Raw genomic sequence first — 20,467 nt, forward strand, 5'->3', positions numbered from 1 at the left:
TCGTCACTGGCATGGAGGACCTCTATGTTGACGTTAAAACAAGGAAACCACGTACAACCCATCAGAAACACCAGCTACCTGTCTGAAGTACCTAAATGTATTAGTCTGAATTTTAGTTAGAGAGTCTAGTTTTGAGTGGGCAGTATTCAGGCTGAGTACTTATGAGTTCAGAGACAAAGAAATCTCTCGAAATCTTAGTTGCATTCGTCAGAAAACATTCTGCCATTTCCGTATCCTGTTCTTATATTAAAGGTTAACGTGCGGTTATTAGATACATAAATAATGTCGAAAAACAAATTAAATTTAACTCTTCCTCCAGGATCAATTGATCCCATCGAACCGATTTATCCAACAGCTACCCCTACGAATGTCGAACCGGTGGTTGTTTCCGAGTAAGTATTGGTATTGTCTCTTCTGTTGTGAGCTGTGTTGTGTTAATTTTTCTTACGCGTCAATGACAATTAAAATAATCGCCCTTCCCTTTCAGTAAGAAATTATCGTCTTCTGGGACCGGAGGCTCCAATCGGTATTTTGTACAAATTCTCTTATCCCACTGATTTCTGTAGTTATTATAGTAGGTATAGAAACAGTTTTGGTTGTGTGAACAGTATCCATTTTCAACAGGCAAAGCACCAACATTGGTAAAACAAGTATCGAGGCTCTCCAAGAGCGTTTGGAAGAATTGGAGATGGATGACACTCAGAGGAAGCGAATGGAGTTTTTTCTATGTCAGAAACAAAAAGTTGGGGAACTAAGTGATGATGATTTTGAAAAACTTGGAGAACTAGGGGCAGGAAATGGAGGCGTGGTAATGAAAGTTAGACATCGACCTAGTGGACTTATAATGGCTCGAAAGGTAAGAGATGTATTTACCTATAAGCGTTAGGGAAAATCCAGCTTTTTGTGGTAAATGAAATGCCCAAGATTCTTACAACTGTGTATTGAGCAGTAATATTTTCTGCGGAAGCGTGTAATTTTCCTTAAGTAAAGATTTATCGTTCGTAATATTCATAGGGGCTACCACCTACCGCTGTTTTACCTAGTTTTTTTAAACAAATGCGTACCTTAAGTTGGATAAAACTAATGACTGCTGTGACGGACCTTAAGTAATGCCATTATTAAAAAATAGAAATACTCTGCAAATGTCAACTGTCTGAAAGTACCTGAACTAATTGTTAATATCAGTGGAACAGTTTTCTAGTACAATTTGTAATTTATGATACATTTAATTTTTATACACAAATTTTGTGATATTTTTAATATGACCTGATATGCGTTACCGTAGGCCATATATTTAAGTGTTAAAATAGTGTCTCCAAAGACAGCATTATTGATGGTAACCATTTTTTTGAACTTAAGAGATACACCGTACTCAAAGTATGTAACTTTTCAGTCTGGTTCATCAGTAAGGGAAGCATGCTGCTAGTTGGGTGTCAACTGGCTTAGAGTATCAATTTTACACGATGTGAAAGAATGTTGCTTGATTTTTTTCTTGCCTAATAGATCTTTCTAGCCGTAGATGGGTGGGTTTAAGCCCATTCACATGGCCCATGCTCTGGCTCTCCTACTTTTTTTCTAATCCATTCTGATTGCTGAACATGCTTATCTCGAAATAAAGTTATTGTAACAATATTTAATTTTTTAATCCAATTTATAACATTTATTTAATTCTAAAACATCGCATCTATGTACCCAATAAACTTCAACCTGGTATTAATAAGGTCTTCACTTGTCTCTTGAAGCGTGTGAACTGAGTATTAGAAGCTGTCTTAGTATGAACTTTCTTAACTTTGTGACTCCCAAACGTAAATGAAAATTAAATCATGGTCTTGGGGTGTTTTTTCTAATTTCATATAAAATATTCATGCAAGAAATAGTTATAATTCCTTACTGGATCATCTGGGGGTAAAATAGTACTACATAAATGTTGCTCTGTGGTGTCTGTCTCTCCTGTTAAACTGATGCTTGTACAGAATGCTGTAAATGATTAATTGGTATTCATAAGAGTTTGAAATTTTCATCTTTCTTTGCTAGAAAAAGTGGCTGTGCACCCAACATTTTTCTTAGTTTAATTTGGTCAATATGTATTCACTTAATTTTAGTTTTTAATTAAGCTCAACTGAAGCAAATCTTTTAGCTGACTATTTCCGGATTCCATTGGTGACATTTTTCCATCGTGAGGAACATAAGCTTATGAAACCTTGCAAATCCACATTAATAGTTTAGCTTACCAAGGTATCACTCCTCACTGGAACTATTAAAATTATTATTGCTATTATTATGAAGTAGAGAAAGGTGCATACAGAGGTGGAAAGGGGGCATGAACAGTATAGATTGGAGAAAATTTAAATTGGGGAAAAATAAAAGTGCTTGTAGAAAAGATATGATAGATGGAGGATGTTCGGTGCATGGAAAGGGCTTTGGTGGAATGCCTGGGCCTTTTAGTGCGTTAGTATATTTCAGTGCAATGCCTACAAATACATGTGGATGAGGTATGGGGGGGGATATGTTCATAGGTATGGTAAAAGTTGAGCAGTTCCATTTCATTGGAGGTAATGTTAGTTTGTATTTATAGTTATGTTTTATCATCTATTATGATATTCTTTAAAGTCATTATTATGAACTAAACCCGTGAATTGGTGGAAGGGCTCATGCAAAGCCTTAGAGCTGTGCTGGCAGGTGTCAAAATGATTGCTCCTGGTAGGGTCAAGGGAGAAGAGCCAGATGAAATGAGTAAACGCAGCGTCTGTTCCTCATTGAGGTGGCTTGCAAAGGTGTCTGACCCCAGTGACGTGGCACGTTAAAAACACATTTGAGGAAGGCAACAGGTAACCAACTCTGTTGTAATTCCCAAAATTTTTATGATAGACTCCGTAGTGAAAATGTGTCCTAGCAGTGTTGGGTTGTATTTGTTAGGAGACATAAGGGGATTGTCACTGTACTGTTTGGTAGCTTGTGTCCATCCATAACCCGCCGTAACTGGTGAATAACCTATTATAATAATATAAAAATATATTGTGGTTGTGGTTATAATTGGAGAGTAGACTCATTGTTCTTTATATGCTTTTAGCGTATAATGTTAAGATTATTAGTCAAATAGCTTGGAAAAAGGTAGTGATTAATGCAGTTGTAAGTATTATTCTTGAAAGATAAGATAATTCCAGCTCCTTCAGGAGCATAAACATTATAATTGGATTAGTAGGGAATAAGTTTGTATTAATTGTAAAGAAATTATTTCAGGGAGTACTTGGTGGGACATTCATTTCATAACAGACAATGGATTTGGTTTGAAAATTGATTTCTATGTGTATTCGGTATTCTCATGTTATTGCAACGTATTTCTGCTAAAAATTACAATTTCAGTCACTTCTGGGGTTATAATTCAAAACATTCATTTACCTAATATCTTATTAGATACTTAATATTAAGCTAGATTATTGGTCATTCTGATGTGAGTTTTTAATTTTTCTTTCATATTCTGGTTTGTAGCTTATACACCTTGAAGTGAAGCCAGCTATTAAAAAACAAATAATAAGAGAACTAAAGGTTTTGCATGAATGTAACTCACCCCATATTGTTGGGTTCTATGGTGCATTTTATAGGTAAGTAATCAAAACTTTTTCACTGAAACTTGTTAATGGCCTTCTGGTGGGTTATGCTAAATGCCTTGAGTTCATTTACTATTTTACCATTAAAACTCTTCAGGGTAATTTGGTGAAGGCAAAGTCAAAAAAGAGGTATTGACATGGAAAGGCATCTGGCAAGAGCATTAAGCTGCTTATAAAGTTTCTACACATGACATCCTTCTGAATTCGCAATTTTTAATCCCATTAATCCTAATTATTAAACTTGAGTCTGGATTTTGTTGAATCTGGTTGAGTGAACCTTTGAAATTATGGGTGAAATAAGAGATTTTGATTCAATGAATGAAAAAAGGACAGCTTTAAATTCTGATTAAATATCAATAGTTAAATGAAATTCCTAATTGTGAACGCCATATCATGTTATTTGGAATGCCTTGATTACTTTCTCCGCGAAACATGGCTTTGGTATCTTTACGATTTTCTGGCCATGGCACTAATTTTTCTCTCAATCAAAATGAGTGGAAATGGTTGAGAAATGAAGAAATTGTTGAGGGAAGTTTGAAGAAGGCAGAAAATGTGGTTGTAGGGTATCATGAGGACTAGTGTAGTATCAAATGAAGGTTGTAAGAGCAGAATGATGGGTAGGTGAGAAAGGTAGAGGAAGGGAATACATTGTTGGGTGATGGGTAGAAGTATCGGGTGATGGACAAGGAAATGATGGACAAGGAAATGATGGACAAGGAAATAATGCATGCCAAAGATGTTTTTGTACTTCAGAAGTGCTGCAGCAGTTCAAGGTGATGTAATAGTCTTCAATTACCATCCCTAAGGGAACTCTACTAACTTATGAAGAATCAAGAAGAAAATATGCTTTAAGAAATTTCATTCTCCTATTTATATTTGTGCAAACCTGTGACAGAAGGATGATTTTTGTAATTGTTTATTTATTAGGAGTGAATGCATTGAGAAGAAATATTTGGATTTTTAAATTCATCATATCATTGTTGAAGTAGCTACCTTGCCTATTTCTGTAGCTCAGATGCTTAACAACCCGTAAGTGAAATGGGTTTTTCCTCTCAAAACAGCCCAAAGATATTAATTTCATGGGATATTTGCTGTAAAGACAAGAAATTTGGTGAAAAATACCTATTAATCGTTATCATAGTATGTAATAAATTTTTAGGAATACTGAGCAGACATTTTAGGGTGAAAATAGTATTATTGTATGCGCAGTTACAATTATCTGATAATTCGGAATAAAGTTGGTTTTTTGACCAACACATGTGTATATTAGTAGTTTAATTATTTCTGCTATGATGATTAAAATTATTGTTCATGTCTGTAATTATTTTTCAGTGATGGTGAAATAAGCATCTGCATGGAGTACATGGATGGTGGCTCATTGGATCTAATTCTGAAAAAGGCTGGGAGAATACCAGAATCTATTTTAGGGAAAATCACTTATGCTGTGAGTGATGTTCTCTGTAGTTTTCATTATTAATAATGTTGTTTTGGTCGTCTTTTAACAATTTCTGTTGTTTCCAGGTATTAAAAGGTTTAAGCTATCTCAGAGATAAACATGCAATCATGCACCGTGATGTTAAACCTAGCAACATTCTTGTAAATAGCCGTGGAGAGATAAAAATATGTGACTTCGGTGTGTCTGGTCAACTAATTGATTCAATGGCAAATTCTTTTGTTGGTACCAGAAGTTATATGTCGGTAAGTTAAAACATACCAGTACTCAATGTGGATATATTTATTAATATCCTGAAACTTGTGCATATGTTATTTGAAAAATAATTTTGAATGTAAGAAAGAAAATAGGAGGAAAAAAATAATAAAGACAAGTTGAAGGAGGAAGATGTAATAAAGTAAGGGTAAAATTGGTGCTCTGTCTATAAAAGTTAAAGCATAATCAGGAAGAAGGTGAAATCTATACATACTATGGAAGGAAAGTATGAGAAAAATTTATTTATTGAATCAGGAAAGGTTCAATGGAGATGGAAAGAAAATATATTCGAACTATATGGTGAAGACATTAGGCGAGCAAGCTTAGACACATAAAGTGAAAATGGGAGCATAGCTTATGCCCAGGCATACTTGATGGCAAGATATGAAGGCATTAAGGGAATTGAAATCTAATATGAGAGGAAGGTGACAAGTTCTCCGGCTGAGAATGACCAACTGCAATTTTCAGTTTAGGAATTATTGAAATTTGATGTTTCGTTTTAGTTAAAGAATTATTTTATTTTTCTACATAATCTCTCTTGACGTCAACACACTTGGTCCAGCATTTCTCCAACATCAGTACTCCTTCACGGAAGTAAGTCTGTAAGGCTGATAAAATATCTAAGGCCTTCTCAACTTCTTCATTGGACCTGAAGTGCTTCTCCGAAACAAATTTCTTCAACTTTGGCAACAGATCTGAGGGTGCTTAATCAGGAGAATAGGGGGGATGACCAAGCAAATTGTACCCCAAATCCCGTAGTATTCTCATCACCCAACCATCCTTTGTGAGCAGGTGACAGCAGGTTGTCATAGTGAAAGGTGATTTTTTCTGCTTCAAGCCAGGCCTCTTCTTGCGAATTTTGGCATACAGCTGGTCAAGAAGGTTTGAGTAATATTCGCCTGTAATTGTTCTGCCTTTTTCAGGGTATCAATTGACAGGGGTCACTTTCTCATCTCAAAACACACTGGCAATGACCTTTCCGGCAGATGCAGTCAACTTTGCTTTCTTAGGTACTTAACCACAGGCTTCCATCCACTGCTTTAACTGCTGTTTTGTTTCTGACATGTAGTGGTGGGCCCATGACTTATCCATGGTGACAAGTTGCAGCACAAAATCAGTTGTCTCCCTCTTGAATCTATCCAAACATGGCCAGGAAAATTGTTAGCGCATTTGCTTTTGATTAGCAATCAGCAAATGTGGCACCCACCTTGCGCAGAGCTTTCGCATCTCTAATTCTTTGTGCAAGATGTTTCACACCCTCTCCTGATATCCCCATGACCTTAGCTATCTCACTCAATTTCACATCGCCTATCGTCCAACCCTATATCTTGCACCTTTTCCATGGTTTCTGGTGTGGTTGTGGTTTTTGGTCATTTTTCATGTGGGTCATCTAAGAGGAATGTATGACCATGTTTAAATTCAGCTGCCCACTTTTAAATGGTTGACATTGAAGGGGCAGAGTCACTGTACGCTTTTGTCAACCTCAGATGATTATCCTTAGGGGTTAATCCATCCAAAACAAAGAATTTGATGACCACGCAAAATTCAAGTTTTTCCATTTGAATGAAAAACATGAAAGATGTCTACTGAAACAATATTTGTGAACAAACTACTTGAGAAAACAAGTTGAAACTTGTCTTACAAAATATTGCAATGTGCACCGTGGCAGGAATTGTAAATTGTTGCTGATTGGAATGCCATCTCTGTGTCAGGCTAAGAACAATTCACCTTACCCTTGTAGGGCCATGGGCACTGATAACATGCCCATGGAAGTATGTTAAGGTTTTGGATTACATGGGAGGAAGAGTTTTTATGGACTAATTTGTAGCATTTATGATGGAAGAAATTGGCCACAAGATTTTTTCAGATCCATATTAGTTCCCATCCCATAAAAGCAAAAGGCAGCCATATGTGAAGACTATAAAACATTAAGCGGCATCACATGCAGCTCTCAGGATCATCAACAGGATGGAGAGCAGGGAAATTGATTACTTAACGGATGATCAGTTTGGTTTCAGAAAAGGGATAATCACGTGTGATTCCATAGTAGTAATTAGGTCATTACCAGAAGAGAACATAGAATTCAATCAGAATGCATTTGTTTGCTTCATAAATTTCAAGAAGGATTAAATTAAATTTCAATAAGGCAAATGGTTTAAATTGGCAAGAAATAGTGAATGTATTGCAGGAAATAGGAGTAGGTTGCAGGGATAGACAACTTAGCCACAATCTTTACATATCAGACTTCTCAGGTGTATTTAGATGGTAAGGAGGGTTGGGATGGACATTACTATTCAAGATGTGATAAGGAGATGACCCAGGTCATCTGTTCTTTTCAAAATATATTCATAAGTAATGATGAGGGAGGCAGGAATGAAAGGTTACAATAAAGAGCGGATATTTGCAATTTTCCTCAAGATAAGTTTCATTGTATGATCGGGTTTCGATATATTACATCATCTTCAGGTCTATTAGAAATTCAGTGATAGGTATGGGGTGTGAATCAATGCATGTAAAATAAAGGTTATGAGGTTTTAGAGAAAGAGGAAAGCTAAGTTAAGCATCAGTAGGAGATCAGAAATTGTAGTGGTTGGAACAGTTTATCTATCTTTGAAGTGTTTCATACCAAATAGTCAAAAGTATTTGGGACATAAGGAGAAGAAGTTCATCTGGTGAAGAAACTGAAAAAGAGGAGGAAGTTGTTGACTGGGGTATTAAGGATTTTGTGAAAACATTTTGAAAAACTTGATTGGGAGCTTTGTCCATTGCAGGGAATATGGTAATTGAAATAAGGTGGTAGACTTAAATTGGAGACTTATAAATGTGGGTATGGTGGAGAATGGGGAAGGCAAAATGGATGGAGGAGGCAGGAAAGATGGATTCAGAGTATGTTAATTGGCAATGAGATTTTGAAGACTGTGGTGCAATGTTAGGCATGCAGGAAAGGTTTAGAAATGGAACAGGCAGATTGGATGGAATGAAGGGAGGAAGGAAGTATGCAGAGTTAAAGAAGGACTTTGTTCAATGTCTGGCTGTATTTAGTTAGAAGGGGCGAAGGAATGTATTTTTATCATGTGTGTCCATCCAAAACCTACCTAAAACAGTAGATTATCTAATAATAATTACATCATGAGTAGTTTGGTCTTTTTGGTCTTTTGGACATTTTGAAAATGTGAAGGTTTTTGGATAAATATACAGATTTAAAGTGTTGTTCATGTAGGTGGTGCTTAATAATCCAGCCGTGGCCTTGCCAAAGTTGAATTGGCCACATTACAATGTCAAAATAAATTAAATAATAACATATTCATAAAAATGTGTCTTAACAAATGAAAATTCCTCCATAGCATGAAGTTGCCTGAACTTAATATGAGAAGGTAAACTGATAACAATAAAATAAGGCAGTCACTTTAGAAGTTGTGCATTGTTTATTTAGTCAAGCATCCAGCTCTTTCAATAAATTTATGAAATTTGTTTTTCGTTATTCCTAATTAGCTTGTAAGAATTAATGAACTGACTTTTAAGGGATGAGAATAATCTAAGCTCTGGGAAAATGCCTTTCATTTGCTTGAATTTATTAAATTTAGAAACGGCAATACTATTTCTATCATTTTTGGGCCATTCATGATTATTAAATATTCAGAAAGGCATGAGCACCAGCTTTGACTATTTGGGTTCTTTAAAACCCTGCTGCTTAAATCATTTTTCATAACAGAAGCATTTTGGACAAAAACATATTCCTGAAACGTCCAAATCTTCATGGTTCTGTAATTACCACAACCAAATTTGGGAACGGTGGAAATGCAGGCATAAATAAATGTATTATTATTATTATCCCATTTCATTGTGATGTTTGGGATCCATGAATTTGGATCATAGTATCTAGCATTTAAAATTAATATAAGAATCAGATGAATTTGCATTTTTGTACTTTAGAGAATGGCAGTATGTGGACTTAACCTTTTTACATTGAATTTTGTTTTTCATTAGAGTCCATTGTAATGGAGTTGACTCATAATTAGTGCCTCTGTTATCATTACTATATATCCTATATTATGTGTGTTCAAAAGTTTGGAATAAAATTATATATACTGATTTCAGTTGCTTAAATCTAACTGCATTGATCTCCCCTCATGTATCAATGAAATTGCCCTTTTTGTAAATAGGTGTGAAGTGTGCTTTTTCAACTTGTATTTATGATTTACTTAGTATTGTGAGTAATGATTGTCTTTTATTGATTCCATGCATTTTAGCCGGAGAGGTTGCAAGGAACTCATTATTCAGTCCAGAGTGATATATGGTCATTAGGTCTGTCTCTCGTAGAAATGGCCATTGGAATGTATCCTATTCCTCCCCCTGATAATAACACTTTGAATGCAATTTTTGGATCAAGGCGTTTGGATGATCCTGATGTTATGTCAAATGTGCATGGACCTGGCTCTCCTAGTCACAGTATGTTGTTATCTTAACTACATATATTCTTAAATACTATGCATTGCGTACATTTTTCATGGCTTCATTTGGCATGTTATAAAGGCCCAATTTTAAAAATACTTAGTAATTATGAAGAACCATCATAATCCCTATTTTCGCTCTTGATGTATTTTTAAAATATAGTCATATTTTAGAAGGACATCCTCATTTTTTGTAGCTACAGGAGGTAAAATGGGGATGGCAGTTTAATTCCTACAATATGTTATGCCCCCATTTTTTTTTGCTGTGAAATTCAATTATAAGATAAAAGGAATGTGGGACATAACATATTTTTTTCCTCTTTTCTCCTTTCAGTTGGGCATGACGTATTAGTAAGGCATATAAAATTAATTTGAATTCAAACTGCTTCTCTCTTATTCTCTGGTACTGCTATTTGAAAATTCACAACCACGGAGTGAATAAAATGGAGCTAACCTGTTTGATAATTTATTTTTTCCATATAACAGTTTGAAAGAATTGAGCAAGACCATAAAATAAAAACAAAATGATGTGAGACATCTTTCTCCTTTTGTTCATATTATGTGCTACATCACATGGTATTTTATGAAACATTTAATTATCATGATTTGTTGTTTGTCCTTTTTAACAAGATGTAAAGAAAATTTACAGTATTGATAAAAAGTGTGATAATTTATGTGAAATGTGTTAAGTTCCTTATAAGACAGGACTTGGTAATCTTCTGGATTTCATTTTAGTGCTTCATTATTGTAACGAATGGGTTGTGGTAGTCCAGGGGGTAGAGCGTTGGACTACTGACCGGAGGGCCCGGGTTCGATTCCCGGGCAAGGCACTCTGGAGACTTGCAGTTCCACCCAAGCTATGTGATTTTTCGGGTACCAGATTTTCCTGGGAAACCATAACCAGCACAGGGAAAGGAACTGCACCCCCTACCTTGATGTGTGAATTTCACATGTCTTTGGGCTTAGTACTGGGTGAACTCCACCATCACCTACCAAACCGACATTCAGGTTGATTACTGTGTTTATGGTTTTTTTTATTGTAAGGAGCTGTCCAGCACAGACAATGCAGGTCGAGGGATGAGAGGGTCTGAGTAATTAGAAAAGTGAAAGGGGAGCTATTGAGCTTCTAAAATATTTTTTTTTTAGTTAAATCATTGCGTAATATCAGTGTCTTTCTCTACATTATGAAATAGAAATGTTCCAAAAGCTTAAGCTTTATACTTTCAGTACAAAAAATTGTGTTTAAGTATGAATTGTGCGTTGACTATTCTTTAACTCTTCAAATGTAGTGGACACTTAAATTCACTGTAACCCTGAAGCTAGAGACAAAAAAACTATTCAGTTGAAGTTCGTCAAAAATTTGTAAAGTTTTAATCAAAAGTGCAAATATTTTGAATGTTTTGGATGATCATTTTTTGTAGCTTTTCCTGCTTTGCATTTGAAAAAAAATCCTGATCAATTGTTATGATTGATCACTGGAGAATTACCGTATTTTCCCGTTGATAACGCGTGCATTATCTATACAAAAATGTTCAGATGGTAAAAAAATGGTGATGTGTGTTTTGTAATAAAAATTTAAAAAATCCAAACATTTACATACTTATGTGTACAATATTTTAAAGAAGAGTCTTGCAAAAATAAATTGGTCTGGAAGCATGCCTTTCTAAGTGGATTCTATTTTATACAGATCTGTTACTTTTACAGTTATTTCATCTCAAAAATCCATGAGAAAAAGAAGAAACATATAATTTCTATGCTTCATTAATTCTAATATGTAGTACTTCTTTATTCTAATACATAGTACTTCATGTATACGTAGAGTACGTCGTATTATATACGTATACAAATAAATATGATAGGATAGGTAGAGCACTCGAATCCAAGAAATTCCTCACCTGAATCACAATTAAATGAATTAAGTGCATTAATTATCTCTTCAGACAGATCACCGAGCTCACTCTCCGAAGTTAACTCTTACTCATCTTCTAGTACTGGTGTTGAAAATATATTTGAAAAAAGCTTCTTCAAATTCATTTTTTACACAAGTCAGTCTGGCATCCTGCTAACTTGCCGGGATCCACCAGCTTATTTCTTCTTAAGACACTTTTAATCCTACCTGATTCTGTGTAGTTTTTCATACCTGACATCCACTTTTCCCAAGTAGAACGTAACTTTGATTTAAAAGATTTATTAATGGGTAAATCCTGTCAGCCTCGTGATTTGCTTTTTCTTTCAAGAAACTGATTACTTCTAGCTTAAACATCGCTGTATATGATTTTCTTCTCCATGGGTAATTTTCTTGTGAAAACTCTAAATTACAAGAGCTTAACTCAATTCAGATTTGAAACAATCACCACATTGGCGGAACTTGGAGGGTGTATTTCATAGATGTTGGAGGGTGTCTAGAACAGCTGAAAGCTAATTGATACTAACAAAGCAAAGAAAATGAAAATTCTATTTTGTTCATTCTTGTATTTTTTTATATTTGATTTGTTGAAAGTTAATTTATATTGCAAATATAAGGGCACACAAACCTATATTTCGTTTTGACTAACGAATCATAGCGAGAAATCAATTTGGTGGCATATTGTGTAGGCTTGTAAAATTTGTATATTTTTTGATCTTTCTGTTGTTTGGACTTAGTTTCTATCACCTGGCTCTAATCTTCGGTATACTTGCGGTAGATATAGCCGCAGGCAATTATGATTTCATGTATTCATTGGTTGTTACCATTATTAGTGTATGGATGTAGATGCATTTTTACACACAATATATATAATTTTTACGTGCTTATATATACATATACAGATGTGCGTCATCTCTACACGTTCAAGATAACTATGAAGCCCAATTCCAATCTAGAACTTATTTTTAATCTGATGCCCAAATAAATTTCTGGGTCACCCTTTGCCACCTTTCACTATTGTCTAATGTCACTGTGGAAGGTCGGGTCAGAACATGCATACATTAGTAAACTTCCTCATGACTCTTCCTATCCCTCAATCCAGTCCTCCCTTGCCAACAAAATATGTGAGTTTCTTGTTTGGAGAGATAGTTTGGGCGATTTGGCCAAACTTAGTGGAAATCCATTTGTAAAGCAAGAAGATAGAATATATTCTCTTGTTTCAGGCTTCACTTGGTGGAAGTAATTGATATCCATTGTTGAAATAGAAAGAAAGACTGGTACTTTTCCACAGATTTTATTATACGGCACGACGCGTTTTACCGACTTGTGGCATCATCAGGTACAAATTTGCAAAACAAACAGAGCAAGCATATATACCCTCAGGACAGAGTGGGGGCGGGGAGGGTTGGAAGGATTTGAGGGGGGTGGGGGCTCGCAGGTGCGTTGATGGATTGTTTTGACCATTTCCAGGCTAATTTCTCGGAGAGGAGTGGGGAGGGGTATGGGAATAATTGCTCATTACAAAGTGTCGTGTTGGGGTTCACCAAGTGCCTTCTAATCTCTAATTGCTCAAGAGCGTCCATTTTTAATCCTTTTGGGAGTGTGTGTAATATCTCTGGGACAAAGTCACTGCTGTGGTTGAATTCTAGTAAATGCTTGGCGAAGAGAGAGTTGTTATTCTGATTTTTGTGACACCTAGCGTGTTCCTTGACTCGTAACTTGATATTCCTGCCGGTCTGACCGACATAAACGCTGTTGCAATCCTCGCATTTCAGTTTATAAATGCCTGATTTGAGAAGGCTATCCTGGGTGTCTTTTCCATTGGCTAGAAGTTTGGAGAGGGTTATGGGTGGGTAGAAGGCTGCTTTGAGTGAGGTGGGTAGGCAGTTGGAAATCCTATATGAAAGATCTCCCAGAAACGGGATCGAGCACCACTTAAAATCTTTAGATACTGCGGGCCGAGATACGAAAATGCTTTTTATGGCCATTGCTTTTTGTTTTTTCCGTAGTAATGTGTCAACTAGTTTGGGGTTGAAACCATTGTTGGTAGCTATATTAGTGATATTCACGAGTTCAATTTTGAAGTTTTTGGGGGAAAGGGGGATGTGTAGGAGGCGGTGGATCATGGAGTGGAGGGCTGCGTGTTTGTGAGAAAAGTGGTGTGCGGAATCATTAGAAATTATATGGTCTGTATATGTGGGTTTCCTATAAATTGCAAATTCGTGTCTATTATCCCTAATTGTGATTGTCAAGTCGAGGAAGTTGATGGTGCCGTTGACGTCTTTTTCCATGGAGAAGGAGATATTCCGATGAAGAGTGTTTAGGAAATTAAGGAAGGAGTCTAACTGTCGGTTGGTTCCGGTCCATAGGCATAGTATATCGTCCACGTAACGAAACCAATAGCCCACGTTTTTGTTATGCTGATTGTCAGCATTAAAAAGATGTTCTTCTACAGAATTGAGGAAGACTTCGGCTAGGAAGGGGGACAGTGGGGAACCCATAGCTAACCCATCCGTTTGGCTGTAAAGGGTGTGGTTGAAACTAAAATAATTCTGGTTAACTGTCATTTTGATGAGGGGGACCAATTCGTCTGAGATATTTTGGGCAATGGTGGAATCCTTGAGTAGTTCTTCCACCCTAAGCAAAGTTTCCGATATTGGTACGCAAGTAAATAAATTGCTAATGTCGAAGGAGACTAGCCTCGCTTTTTCCGGGACATCAATATCTTTCAATTTTCGGGCTAGCTCTATAGAGTTTTTAACTCCATATTTAGGTTTAAAACCTGTGAGATCTCGGAGCAAAACGTCTAATGACAAGGCTTCTCTGTCATATTTCTCACCATAATCTTCCATTTTGAGGAGTAAAAAGTTGTCCAGTATCTCACAATAGCGCACAGAGTTCACAGTAACAATTGAACCTTGAGATTCAAAAAAGTAAGGCTCAATAATGCCTATGGAGGACACAGCACACCAAACTGTCACTTAGGGGCTATGAATAGGTCTCGGGTGAAGTTTGCGAGGGTCATCAGTCGCCCAGTTACGAAAATTTTGCTTATTTACTGAGTTGGAGAGGTGAAAATGTTCTTAATCGCGAGAGCATAGTGTCAGGCTGCATGGAAGTCCTGAACAGCCATCATCTTGTAGGGGTGGAAGTGAAGGTCAAAGTGTAAAATATGCCTTACCATTCTGGGTGATATTCCAAGAGAAGCAGCATGTTTCCGCGCTGAGTGCAATGGAGACTGTACAATGGATGCTCTCACTGCCATGATGTTTTCAGGTGTCCGCACATTATATGGTTGCCCAGCTGGTTTTCTAAGAAGTGCAGATACTGTCGCCTGTACACCAGTAATCCATTTCATAATGGGTTTAGCATCATGAACCCTATCATGATGAGGCTGGCCAAACCACCTGCTAAAAGCCCTTTGTGTCGCCACCACACTATCTTTGTTCTTAAAGAACGTTTCTACAACAAAACCTTGATGTTCACCAGAGCACTGCATGGGGACTACTGAAAATGGAATAGTTTCCCCCAGCTAAGGGCATTACTCCCACTCCACTAATTCACCTGCGTGCTCTTCAGTGATATTTTGAAACTAGGGAGTCAATTCTGCTCCACGCTGTATTTATTTCTGCCAAAAATAATATAGTTGACCCTCTTGTCAGCCTTGACTTGGTGATATTTTATTTTTGTGTGTTCAGATAAAACTACTAAGTAAAATTTCACAATTTATTTATGAACACATCTTTTGTCTTTTAAGCATCATCAAGTGGTTAGTATTGCTAAAACATGGCCTATGCATACTAAAATACTGGGGAGAGAATGAAGAGGTGGGACCAGATTAGCTGGGGTGATGGCAGGGACTTTTATTAAGCAGAAACAAGTACATACTGACCAAATAAGCAGTCCTTTGTCATTGACAATTCTCCAGTTCACGTTTGTGATGCTTGTCCTGCGATTTTGTACATGGTAAATGCATCCCTAAGCACAAAGTTCCCACCAATTGCAGTAGTTAAAGAGAGCACTTTACAGTTTGGACTATGAAATTGGTTTATATTAATTGTCCTAATTTGTAAATTTCATTTCTCTAGGTCAACCCTCCTCACAATTTGTGATTAAATAGCTGATAAGTAATTGTTAAAGCCATTTTCAAGATGCCTTGTGTACATGATGATAGTGATCATCCTTTTTCTGATTTCTGGAAGTAAAAAGTAAGCTAGTACTGAGGATTTCCTTGGTCATAATGACTGGTTCATTGGAATTTGAACTTTATAAGTATGAACATGAGATGATTTTTCTATAAGAAAATAAGTTATGTATTGTATAATGATTATCAGCTGGTCCAAGAATTCTTGTGTATTTGAATGCATCATTTACATACATGTCAGTAATTTATCTTGCAGTTGATCTGTTTTTGTCAATTCTATCATGTTGATTCTAGCAATCATCATTATTGTATGCAAACCATTATTAGTTACTTCTGCTATTTTTTAGGATTATTGAGAAATACTGGAATAATCCCATTCTAGAGATGTTCATACCCTTTTTTCGATAAATTTCAGTAAATATTTGTGAATGTCAATATCTTCAAATTCATTTAAAGTGGTGAACTTTAGCTCAACATAATGGCTTCATTGTTCATCAATTATTTTAGTGCATTCACTGTGGTTGTAACATTGTTTGAATCCCATAATGCTCATAAAGTTCTTGTCGAAAACATTGAAAAAAGCAAACATTTTGGTGGATGATGGACAATTGCAGGGATCATATTTGATATTCATTTCCAAATAATTGGGTAAAAGATAGACGGGCTATTGTGGATCAACCTTAGAGGGCCATTATATTTAAGGAATATAGTACCTGTCTTGTGCTTAGCTCCTTGCATTTGTGGAAACAAAAAGGGAGGAGAGGCAAGGGGAGCAAATCAATGTAAATGAATGCTTTGACTAGTATAGTTGGTGTTTCAAAATCAACTAGCCAAAACTACCTTCAGGACATTTCAACACCAAGATAAACACAATCTGAAGTACATATGGCTAATGTTGAGATTAGTGCTGCTGAGCTTACTCCTTTTGATGTCTGATCGAATAAATGTCTCATCTAACTAGGTGCTCAAAATGTCCATTATTATGGTATGGTGTTTTGAATATTCCCTAACTTGATGTATCGTTGCTTCTGCATTATTGAACTTATATGCAAATGTATGTGAATGGCATGGCTACAGCATTTTAACCACTCATGTAGTATTACATTATAGGGCTATTTGATAAAAATAATTTAAGAGAACTTTGATATTCACAACTGGTCACAAATGACATGTTTTGTCTCTCTGTTAAGTTTGGTGGTCCTGGGCCCACCTGCAATAATCAATAATAAGAATGAACCATTGGCGTTTCTGTGGCAGATTCAAAAGGTTGATGGTTTGCCTAATTATTCTTCTGATTTTGTTTCAGACAACTACCTACATGGTTCAAATGGACCAAGGCCTATGGCAATTTTTGAATTGCTGGACTACATTGTTAATGAACCCCCTCCAAAGCTTCCTCCTGGGGTATTCTCCTCAAGTTTCAAAGACTTTGTTGATAGGTGCTTGAAGAAAAATCCATCAGAACGAGCTGATCTAAAGACATTGATGGTAAGACATTTCAGTGGCCAAATGACTGATGCTTTCAAATTGGCCTTTCGACTTTTAACCGGTTTGTTTACTACTTCATATTGAATGATCACATGAGATAATAATTTGCATAGTATTTTCATGTACAGGTGAGTCAGTATTGCTAATTTTTATGTTATTAATTCAAGCTGGGTCACATCATAACTATTAAGATGAGTGATTCCAAAATTAATCAGTCTAGTAAAAAAGCTGGCTCTAATTCACCAAATTATCTAAAAGAATAATATTTTGTGACTGAGAAATTTTATTTGTTGTAGGATATCATGTACAAAATGTCATTTAATGAATAAAAGAGGAGCTGTATAGTTTATTTAGATCCAAGATTATTCCTGATAACAGGGAGAGCGTTAATTGTTGAGTGAAGTAATTAGTTAATGTTACTCAGTAAGTTTCAGTGAAAAAATACCTGGGTTAGTTGATGAAGAGTATTTGAATTTTTTCAAAAAAATTGGTTCTCAATTTAGATTCAATGACTGACTTACCTTAAATTGTATGGTCGCAGGCTTAACTTAATGAAAATGAAGGGAAGGAGAAAGTTGTGGGGATGGATTGGAAGGAGATGTCATGGGATCGGGATGGTGTGGTGGCCAATCTACTGGACTCCCACCCATAGGTACAAGGTTTGAATCCAGGAGATGGCAGATTTTTTCATTGGTATCCTGATCCCTACTTGAGGTGCTTTATGAAGGGCACTTTAAGTGAGTACGCTGTCAAATGAGATGCTAAACTGTGGACCCTTTGGTGCCTTTCGTTAAGAGTAGGCTTATGCTGAGTTTCTCTCCATCCTTCCTCCATTCCCATCCCATCAATGGCTCATTCTTTGCTCTTGGTTGCCTCCCCTAATGACTACAGGTGTCCCCTAGGAGATTTGTCCCTGACCACAGGTCGAAGACATGGGTTGGGGGTAGGAAGTCACTAAGTATAAAGTCTTCTAACTCACTCCATAGTGTACCACTAAATTTTTGTAATAGAGGAAATCTATTATGAATGGTATTACAAAATGTTTCAAGTTGTGTAGACTACTTGATTTGTCTTTCATTTCAGAATGATGAGTGGGTGAAGAAATCAGAAACAGAAATGGTAGATATTGCTGGGTGGGTGTGTAAAACAATGGATTTGCAGCCATCCACACCAACCAGGGTATTCTCGGACTCTTGAGGATTTCAAACCAGTGATTCTACAGGCAAATGATGTCAATTGTTTGTGATCTAGGTGAAAGAGTAAAAATGTCACTCAATGGAATATGTGGCACAATTACTGTTCAATAAGCTCTACCTTTTCTGTGTACCTATTTAAACAATGCACGATTGTTATTCTAAGTCAATAGTTAAATCATATATTTGTGGATTTCAAATATGAGAATAATTCCTATACATTGATATCATTGTGTGATATACATAAATTTTGGACCTGGAGCAGTTGATAATTTACTGCGCAACATGTGATTTTCTTATGACACCAAATATTAGATACATGTGTATTTCTCATCCAGCTTTTGAAGTAATTTGTGTTTCTGTTCACTGTTGATTTTGTAAATATTGAAGTTATATTTAAGTATGTATTTTGAAGTTATTTTCCTAGGAGTGCGGTCAGATTAGGCATTTAGGTGTTATTTACTGGATAAGTGTACATACTATGTATAAGTTGCACCTGTTGTATTGCTAGACATCTTGATAAATATACATCGTTTTTTTGCCATGTGAGATAATATTAGATTCATAGTATGCCATTACAGCCTTATGGTTAACTATTACATTGTTTTCCAAAAGTGATCTTATTGTCTCTATCGTAAAATGCTGGTTATGATTATTGTTTGTTATATGAATTATGTTGCCATGAATGTTATAAATGATATGGTTGTAATTCATCCATTACCAAAATGTGTCAAAATCAGTTATTTAAGTTAAAATAATTTTTATCTACATTTAGTTATGAATTCTGGGAAAAATAATGTATGCATTCAGTAGAACATTTTATGATATTTATGTTCTGCAGCCTAAGTGGATATAAATAACTTTATATTGTGAAGTTGTTCAGGTGAATGGTAAATTTTATTTGATGTGGATAATAGCACTATGTTTCTCAGTATGTTTACAGTATTCTAATGTGTAAGTTTTTAAGTCTTCACTTATAGTTTGATAGCAATTTTACCAAAGATGTATTTTATTCAGGAAAAATTGTTATTCTGCTAATAAACTAGGAAATTTCCTTGTGGAGTGATATTCTAAAACCACTGAAAATAGAAATTAAGTAAGAGATCCTTGCACAACTTGTGAGATCCTGCTAAAGGCATCTGCTTTTACAAAATTTTCCTTGTTTATTGGCTGTAAATAGAAATTTCTTAAATGATACTCTTCGATATTCAAGGTCACTCTTGCAGTATATGATTTAATTCTCCACTGAGTGTTTCTCTTTGTGGATAATTATAGATAGATGAGAACTTGGATATTAAATTTGCTTCACATTTAATGGCTGTGTTTTTTTCAATGAACAACCCATATTTTTTATCTAGTGTTAGATTCTCTACTCTCCCGTATTATTTACATCTGGTAGTGACATATTTCAAGGAGTAGTGGGACTCTTTAGAATGAAAGTTGAATACCAAGGAGCCTCAAACATATGGGTTGGTATTTCTGTCTTTAATGGTTTGAGGCAGGCTTAAGTATTAGGCCTTATTGGTATATGTTACTTATCAAACTAGAGACTGATAGATTGCCTTTAATATTAATTTACAGGGTTAGGTAATCTAAATAAATTTAGTTACTTGTCCAAAAATGAAGCAACTTTGTTATCAATTAAGAATTGAAAACAGTGTAGCAGCTAAAGTATAGGCAATTGTAAAAAAATTGCTGTCATATTTTCAGATATTTTTGTCACACAGATTTACTTAAATTCACAAATTAGTAGAAGTTTAATTTATTCAGAAAACAATTGGAGTCAGGATTCAGTTGTAAACTATTCAGGAGAGGTAAATAAGATTTAAAGCAACTTTTAATGGAGGTATAGTGCATTCCTGACATGTTTCATACCAACGACACTATTTCAGGCCAACATCTGATCGATGACGTTTAATGTAGGTAAATAATCAAAATATAGGTACTTGAGTACATATTTTTATTGCTG

At 35.7% G+C, this 20,467-nt stretch overlaps 1 protein-coding gene across 3 annotated transcripts; it reads left to right on the forward strand.

Moving 5' to 3' along the window:
- Positions 1 to 7: 7 nt before the first annotated feature.
- Dsor1 (mitogen-activated protein kinase kinase 1) lies at positions 8 to 19,813 on the forward strand. 3 transcript variants are annotated; one of them, XM_071593843.1, is made up of 9 exons: positions 8 to 392; positions 488 to 526; positions 625 to 856; positions 3,490 to 3,602; positions 4,941 to 5,052; positions 5,130 to 5,306; positions 9,567 to 9,765; positions 17,124 to 17,305; positions 18,389 to 19,813. In XM_071593843.1, exons 1-9 carry the CDS (start codon positions 283 to 285, stop codon positions 18,500 to 18,502), a joined length of 1,278 nt encoding a protein of 425 aa, XP_071449944.1. In that variant the 5' UTR covers positions 8 to 282; the 3' UTR covers positions 18,503 to 19,813. The 3 variants fall into 3 exon arrangements, with proteins under 3 accessions (XP_071449944.1, XP_071449945.1, XP_071449946.1); XM_071593844.1 differs by having other exon boundaries at positions 631 to 856; XM_071593845.1 differs by having other exon boundaries at positions 652 to 856.
- Positions 19,814 to 20,467: the final 654 nt, after the last annotated feature.

Source organism: Hetaerina americana, unplaced genomic scaffold (assembly GCF_022747635.1).
Source record: "Hetaerina americana unplaced genomic scaffold, ioHetAmer1.1.p SCAF_6, whole genome shotgun sequence".
NCBI classification, from domain to species: Eukaryota; Metazoa; Arthropoda; class Insecta; order Odonata; family Calopterygidae; genus Hetaerina; species Hetaerina americana.

What these genes read in the sequence shown, in the direction of transcription:
- Dsor1 (XM_071593843.1), top strand. Translation starts at nt 283, where the DNA reads ATGTCGAAAAACAAATTAAATTTAACTCTTCCTCCAGGATCAATTGAT. An exon ending in TAGGGAAAATCACTTATGCT is followed by an intron (nt 5,053 to 5,129) that starts GTGAGTGATGTT and finishes TGTTGTTTCCAG; the next exon opens with GTATTAAAAGGTTTAAGCTA. An exon ending in GTACCAGAAGTTATATGTCG is followed by an intron (nt 5,307 to 9,566) that starts GTAAGTTAAAAC and finishes CATGCATTTTAG; the next exon opens with CCGGAGAGGTTGCAAGGAAC.